At 32.4% G+C, this 8,080-nt stretch overlaps 2 protein-coding genes across 3 annotated transcripts; both read left to right on the forward strand.

Annotated features, from left to right (window-relative positions):
* Nucleotides 1–445: 445 nt before the first annotated feature.
* LOC114297061 (peroxisomal membrane protein 11C-like) lies at nt 446–1,552 on the forward strand. Its single transcript, XM_082892828.1, has 4 exons — nt 446–691; nt 1,001–1,075; nt 1,169–1,243; nt 1,346–1,552. Exons 1-4 carry the CDS (start codon nt 500–502, stop codon nt 1,454–1,456), a joined length of 453 nt encoding a protein of 150 aa, XP_082748954.1. The 5' UTR covers nt 446–499; the 3' UTR covers nt 1,457–1,552.
* A 1,297-nt stretch (nt 1,553–2,849) lies between these two features.
* Nucleotides 2,850–4,889, forward strand: LOC145801432 (F-box/LRR-repeat protein 15-like). 2 transcript variants are annotated; one of them, XM_082892826.1, is made up of 6 exons: nt 2,850–2,926; nt 3,048–3,672; nt 3,758–3,856; nt 3,952–4,040; nt 4,145–4,244; nt 4,351–4,722. In XM_082892826.1, exons 2-6 carry the CDS (start codon nt 3,565–3,567, stop codon nt 4,561–4,563), a joined length of 609 nt encoding a protein of 202 aa, XP_082748952.1. In that variant the 5' UTR covers nt 2,850–2,926; nt 3,048–3,564; the 3' UTR covers nt 4,564–4,722. The 2 variants fall into 2 exon arrangements, with proteins under 2 accessions (XP_082748952.1, XP_082748953.1); XM_082892827.1 differs by lacking the exon at nt 2,850–2,926 and adding an exon at nt 4,756–4,889 and having other exon boundaries at nt 3,475–3,672; nt 4,351–4,521.
* The last annotated feature ends 3,191 nt before the right edge of the window (nt 4,890–8,080 follow it).

Here is an 8,080-nt window from a genome sequence, read left to right on the forward strand (position 1 = left end):
CGAAATGTGTATATATATATATATATATGTGCGTGTGTGTTTTTGTGTTAAGCATTGAGTCACTGTTGATTTTAATTTGACAAATTTGGGGATTTTTGAGTGTGTTATAGATCAATAGAAGATGGAATAATAGCTGAGGGTTTGTTGACTGATGTTTCGTGGATTTTTCTTTCTCACTCATTTTGCACGAGGTCTTTGATGAGAGTTAACTAACACTGCTGAATCTTTCATTAGAGGTAATAATATGATCATCATCATCTCTTTCTCATTTGCCTTCTTAATCAATCTCTTGAAAAGTACACATTGCCTCAGCATATGTATCCTTCAATTTAGGCTATTAGGTTTTTGGCCATTCCATTGATGTCTCTTTTTTTTGCATCTCCCTGCTTAGTTGTTTCAATGTGAAATTTGCATGGTTTGTCTGTTGGTTGTTTACTTCTTTGGATTTCTGGAGTTAAATAAGAATGTACCTTGACTTTGCAGATACGATAAGAAAAAAATGAGTACATTGGACGTAGCTAGAGCAGAGCTTGGCCTTGCGGTTCTGTATTTGAACAAAGCCGAAGCCAGGGACAAGATATGCAGGGCAATACAATATGGTTCAAAATACTTGAGTAACCGGGAGCCTGGCACAGCCCAAAATGTTGACAAATCAACTAGCTTGGCACGGAAAGTGTTCCGTCTTTTCAAGGTCAGGCTTAATTTCATCTTTTGGTAATAAAATTGTCTTTTTCACTCATCTTCTCTGGTCTCGTAGTTAAGTACCTTTAAATTGTGGAGAATTTTTTTTTTTCTATATTTATTCTTGCTTAATGTCCATTTATTTGGTGTATAAGGGTAACTGTTTTGTTATTCATGCTGTGAAATGACAGCTGACCTCAAAAGGTTAGATGAAGAATTTTCTGGGAAAATCAGTAGGGAAAAAAATAATTCTGATTTGAATTCATATCTGTATGGCACTTTTATTCTTGGGCTTATCTTAGGTTTGTTATTTATGCAGTTTGTCAATGATCTGCACGCGCTCATTAGTCCAACTTCTCCTGTAACACCCCTTCCCCTTGTTTTGCTGGGAAAGGTACAAAATGGTTTGCTGACTGAATGTTTTTCTAATTAATTTACACATGATTTACTCTTTTGTCATTTTCTTACCACTTTGCTTTTTTCTCAGTCCAAAAATGCACTGTTGTCTACTTTCTTGTTTCTGGATCAAATTGTCTGGCTCAGTAGGACAGGCATTTATAAGGTATGGAATGAACTTTCTCCTTATACAGTCTCATTTTCTTCACTGATTTCAAAGAGGAATACTCACAAGATGGAGCTTGGGTACTTTGTTGATTATATTTAGAACAAAGAACGTGCAGAGCTAATTGGCAGGATCTCTCTTTACTGTTGGATGGGTTCCTCAATCTGCACTACCTTGGTTGAGGTTTGCCACTTTCTTCTCAGTGTATTTTGACTAATCTATTTTCACTTTTCCTGTCCTGGAAGTATTGCTGGCTTTGAGTAAAAGCATCTTGTTTTGGGAGATCTCATAATTGATCAGATGCAAATTAATTATAATTTGGTACACTTTTTTACTATTTTTTGCCCTCTTTAGCTTGGCATTATTTGTGGTCAAGTTATATAGGAGGCCTACTGCATCAATGAGATTAGTCTGAGATTTCAGATCCATCATCTATATTTAATCATGAGATTAAATATAGTCGAAGATGTTTTATTAGATCTATATTTAATCATTTCTAATTTTCCTAATGTAGTCGAAGATGTTTTATTATATCAAATATGTTGGGCTCAGTAATGAAACGCCATTTGGTGTCATGAAGTTTCTTCACACTGCCAAATGTGGGCCTAGTTTTCCCTAAGATAGTATCTTTACAGGTATTATATGGTCAATTCTAGGTCAGAAATTAGCAACCCATCATTGTTGTGTGTGTGCATGTGCTATCTGCAAATTCAATGTTTCTAGTTGATTTCTATGCTCATACATTGTGAGCAACTTGACTTCACCAGTGATTTTCATCATCTCAAACTTATATTAGTTTTGTGTGTGAAGCATAGCTGGCTTACAGTTTGCTACAAACCCCAAATTTGATGAGTTAGGGATGCTTGAGTTTATGTTTTATGCCTTTTCTGGACGAGCATTAGTTTATATGTTTTGTATTCAACATACTGTATATCTTTCTATAACCTGCTTATGGCCAAGCCCTTTATATAGAACATGGATAACAAAGTTGGGACGGGTCATGAAATTATAGTGCAACATTTTCATGAAATTAATACATGTGTTTTATTTTATTTTTATAATTTTGTTAGGTCTTTATCTGGATTTGTTTCCTATGCAGTATGCAACATGTGCTGCAGAGCAAACCCAAACTGTTACAAGGCAATCATCTTTTTTTTTTTTTTTGAGCAGCAAAGAAAATCTTTATTGATGACGAAATCTTTTTTTTTTCAAAAATCTTTTTTGTTGCATTTTTTTATCAGGTATATGTTTTTTTTGTTGCATTTTTTTATCTCACCTATATAAATCATTTTAGCTTTGGAACATATTAGAGGCCAGAAAACTTATAATTCATTCATCAATATATCCTTGAGGGCAAAGAGTCATGCTGGAATGTACTTTTTTATTAGATGTAATGTAAGGCATGCTTGCAATATGATAAATTGTAATTGAAATTTTGATTGTTCATAATTACCTATGCTTATATTAAAGGGCTTGAGTGGAGTGTTCTGGTGTTCCTTCTAAATGAAGAAAAAAAAAATTAAAATTGTCCCTTTTTATTGTTAGTGTTTTTCCGGATTTATTATTCGACAGCCATGGTTAAGTCAGTTTGAGTTTTCACTTGTAGGAGAAGCACACTCAATGAAAGCAGAGAAGATTTTGTGCAAGGATAAATCAGAGTACCAAGAAATCCTGGTTTTTGAGGTTCAGCATTTTCATCTCCTAGTAATAGATTGTCTTTGTAGTGATGACTTGCTTTCTGTTTTTCTGCCATTTATTGTCTTATTTATGAATTTCCTGCTGATACTGGTTCTTTTATTTGCAGTCCTCAACATATGGGAAAGTTCTTGTGCTTGATGTCATTGTTCAGTTGACTGAGAAAGATGAATGTGTCTATCAGGAGATGATAACTTATCTTCCCCTTTGTTCAATTCAATCCCCCAAAAACCAAAACTGTAATTTTCATAAATCATGGGTTCCATAGTTCATGATGAGTTTACTATTTCTATTTTTATTCAAATTTAATTTCAAATGACATATAGCTATACTTAGATTATTGAAATTATAATGCAATTAAGTGTGAGGAACCTTTTGAATCCATAGCAGCTTCTTTTTTTCTTTTCTTTTCTTTTATTCTAGTTGAACTTTAATAGGCATATGTACTTAGAGATACATTTGAAGTTAAATGTCCAACTACAAATGATTGTTATGGTGAAAAAAATATACTCTCTTTGATTATCAATCTACCAAGAGGTTTGAGGTTTGAGGTTTGAGGTTTGAAGTTTTCAGATGCTGCAATTCGTTCAGCAGCAACATCATGCCCACTTTTAGAGTCTTTGGATATGTCAAATTGTTCATGTGTGAGTGATGAAACGCTACGTGAAATAGCCCTTACTTGTGGTAATCTCCATGTTCTTAATGCGTCATACTGCCCAAACATCTCTCTTGAGGTCAGTGATCTTACTTTTGACTATTCCTGTGCTGGTTATGTTTGGATATGCCTTAAGTTGACACGATTTGTTGCTTTTGTTGAAGTCTGTGAGACTACCAATGTTGACAGTTCTCAAGCTTCACAGCTGTGAGGGCATAACTTCAGCTTCAATGGCGGCAATATCTCATAGTTACATGTTGGAGGTTTGAAGCCTCTTAATTGTCTCATAAGTTAGCATTGCCCAGGCGTTATTCAATGTGTGAATAGTAAATGAAATCAAAATTTTGTTGCGATGTAGGTCTTGGAGCTTGACAATTGCAGCTTATTGGCAGCAGTGTCGTTGGATCTTCCACGCCTGCAGAATATAAGACTCGTCCATTGTCGCAAGTATATTTTGCTGCTCTAACCTCATATTGTGGCAGGGGAACTGCTGAGTTAAATTTTTGGTACACTGTTGTGGACAGTAACTCATGTTATTATAATGCCTGCAGGTTTGTTGATTTAAATTTACGAAGTATCATGCTGTCATCTATTGCAGTGTCAAATTGCCCTTCTCTCTTGCGAATTAACATCACATCAAATTCACTACAAGTATGTCTTTCATTAAATTGTTTATTATTTTCTTTTTCTCCATATTGTCCTTTGTTTTCAGAGAGGTATGAATCCTGAAGGTATGGTTGGTTTTATGTTTATGCAGAAATTAGTGCTGCAAAAGCAAGAAAGCTTGACAACTTTGGGATTTCAATGCCAATGTTTGCAAGAAGTGGACCTTGCAGATTGTGAATCTCTAACAAATTCTATCTGTGAAGTTTTCAGTGATGGTGGTGGATGCCCTATGCTAAAATCATTAGTTCTTGATAACTGCAAGGTGTGTGTGAACATAGTTCTTTGCATTTTGCTGTTTCTGTAGTTTAGTTGAAGTCACTTGTGCTTTGCATGTTCAATTGAGGACGTAGCTTTATATGATTTGTTGGGTTTTCATATCTTGCTGTGACTGTTTTCTTTCCTTTCATTCTCGTCTTAAGTTTTCATTTCTAATTTATGAAATGTAATTGTTTTTGTTTCTTAATGGAACTTTTTTTTTTGGTAAACAATTAAGCAGCCACTTTGAGGAAATTTTGTTGGAGTTAACGTCTTTTGACATGTGTCACATATTCATTTTTTATGTTTCCAAGAACAGTGAACATTGTGCAAAAAGGTTGTGGATGTAGATGTACTATGTAAGCATATCTGCAAAAAATATTATGTTGCTCTTTTTTTTTTTTTTTTTTTTGAAGACTTGAATTTTTTAGTACAGTGTATTTAAGGATGGTTAATGGATATTATAAATTTAGTTAATTTGTTAATTTTGTTATTTTCATTTCCAAAAAATTGTTTGGTGGTTGTAATTGATTTTTTTGTTGTAGCAAATCCATATATGATTTTTTTTTTAATAAATAATTATTTGCGACAGTGAAACTATGGTCGCTAAAAGTGCTTTTAATTTTTTAAATTTTTTTGCGACGGCAAAATGGCTGTCGCAAAAAGTAGTTTGGGCGGTCGCAAATTATTTGCGACCGTTGTTTTGCCGTCGCAAAAAGTATTTGCCACCCCCACATTTGCGTCCCTCATGTGCGGTCGCATAGACCGTCCCAAAAAGTCTTTTGCGACTGTATTTTTATTATTTGCGACGGCATGTGACGGTCGCAAAAAGTGTTTTTTTTAGTAGTGTTTGTATGATTGATGCAAAACATGGTCAAACTTTTCTTTAAAAAAACAAAATTACACTTTTTTTCAGTAGTGAATTAGAGTTCTAATAAGGATAAGGGCATCTCCAACCCTAGCCCAAAACTTAAATTTGAGTACAAAGCCACTAAAATCTCCCACTCCTTTACTCAAATCTATATCAAATTGAGTTTTATTCCAATTTTGATTCAAATCAAGAGTACCCATTTCGTTCACTCGAATTTCTACTCAATCCAAACTTGACACATAAGTGCTGCTACCCAAATTCTCGAACTCCTAGCATCCAATCAAGACTTGACACTCAGAAATTTTTCTCAAATTCCATTACAGTGCTTCATATCAAATTAAGCTTTTTATTCAAACTTCTACTGAATTTGAGAAGAATTTCAAGTAAGGGTTGGAAATGGCTAAGAATCCCAAATCAAATTGGGCCTAAAATAATAATATGTGATGAAGTTATCTTGTGAAAACAAGAACAATAATTCATTGGGATGTATTGAGAGAACGGCGAATTATCATATAAACAAAATAACGATAGTTCATTGGGATGTATTGAGAGAGACGAATTATCATATAAACAAAATCAGCATGGTTCAGGGGAAAGTAAAATAATAAAGTTTTGCCACCAAATCATTAAGGTTTTGATTCCGATCACACGCAATTTGATCATATCTTTCAAACATCATTATTCAACTAATGCGTTTACGGGATTGGAGATATTACTGTCGCTTAGTGGGTGTTTGGGAAGTTGCTATTTTAGTAGGTTATTTTAGTAGGTTAAAATTTTTGTATTTGGGAAGATAGTTAGATTTTTTTGTAGTTGAATGTAATTTTTTGTGAGAGAAAAAGTAAAATGATTATGAGTTTGATATGACATTTGATATTTTAACCTATTTTGTCATTTTGTGAATTTTAGCGCAAAAAACCAAAAAAAGTCTTTGCCAAACACCCCCTTAGTCACATCATTCAATTAACTTAATTCTTTGTTAGAATGGTATATTTGATGAACTCCATAAAATAAATCATTCGAATCATTAAAAAATGCTTGAAAAATTCTCTCACTAGAGTGCCACAGCACCCCTAGTCACAATAGGGCCTGTGGGAGATTTTTCTAAGTTCTTTCAATAATTCAAATTGTTCATATTGTAAAATTTGTTAAATAAATCATTCATGTAAAAAATCGAATTTATTATACATCTACAATTCCATGACAAAAGCACATTTGTTTTTTAAAAAATAAATAGTCAACATGATTTTGATAATTTTTTTTAAAACAATCAAAATCGGATCATGAGTTTGCGGATTTCCAATTACCTTGATCTTTTACGAGAATGATATACTTGACGAACTCTACAAAATGAACGATTCAGATCATGAAAAAAGATTCGAAAAAATCTACCACCAGAGTGTCACAACACCTTGATGTAACTATGGTCACCACAGCGGGATAAGCTCCCCTCCATACTTACATCTCTCCATACTCATCTATATTCCTCTTGTGAGCCCAAATTCGAACTCACATCAATGATTTGAACCGTCTACTTTGTAAATTCAATAATAAAGGTCATTCATACAAAAAAAATTAATTTTATCGGAAATTGATAAATATAAGAACAAATCACATTTTGTTTTATAAAATGAATAACAAATAGGATTGTAAACTAAAACTAGTATTTTGTAAAATAAAACGTAATTTATTTTTGTGTTTATAGTTATATAATAAATCTAATTTTTTTTATATAAATAATTTATATCCCACAACTTATGAAATAAACGATTTAAATCATAAAATAAAATAAAATATCTGAATTAAGACCCCCCCAAAAAAAAAAAAAAAGAGGGAATGAAAAGATGAAATAGGAAGGAGAGCTAGCATCCCAAGTCCTGCGTTTACATCACAAATCAAAACAATAAATCTGAATTCAATATTCCCAATGAATAAGAAATATGTTTTTTACGCTGATCTGAAGGCCAAAGAGCACTGGGTTCAGAGAGAGTAGAGCAAGCAGTTTTGTTTTTTTTGTTTTTATTATTATAATAATAATAATAATAAAATTAAAGAAAATAGACGAAATTGTTTTATATATATATATATATATATATATTCACTTTGTAGAGCCGGCTCTGATTTTTCTAGCGCCCGAAACAAACTTTTAACATATATATTTAAAAACAAAAAAAAAATGTTTCAAAATAAGTTTTTAATATGAACCGATTTTGAATATTTTTTGTCAAAATTGGACTAGTTAATAATTTAAATTTTATTTAAAAATTTTGCACTTTCATATAAATGTGTATAAAACTCAAATTATTAGTTGCGTGGATAAATCTATTATTATGAATGTGTTTGTGATTGTCATGAGATGCTTTTATAAGAAATGTGACTTCTCAGATACTGAAATTATAGAGATCCGAATTCACAGGCTTCGTTTGGTATAAAAAGCCTGGGCTAAAATAGCCACAAAATGACAAAATAGGCTAAAAAATTAATAAGATAAAGGGAGCTTTTTCCATAAATCCATGTTTAATTACTTATGTTTCATCCAATCCATATTCTTTTTTACTATTCCATTAGGTCCTATTTGAGATGAGAAAACCAAAATACCCTTTTCATCTACTCATGTTCTATTTAGTTTATATTATTTTCTTATGTTTCAATAAGTCCTATGGGTGACATAATTACCAAAATGCCCCTAATGTGA

The sequence above is a fragment of the Camellia sinensis genome, chromosome 10 (assembly GCF_055761805.1).
Source record: "Camellia sinensis isolate YWXY chromosome 10, ASM5576180v1, whole genome shotgun sequence".
Taxonomy (NCBI): domain Eukaryota; kingdom Viridiplantae; phylum Streptophyta; class Magnoliopsida; order Ericales; family Theaceae; genus Camellia; species Camellia sinensis.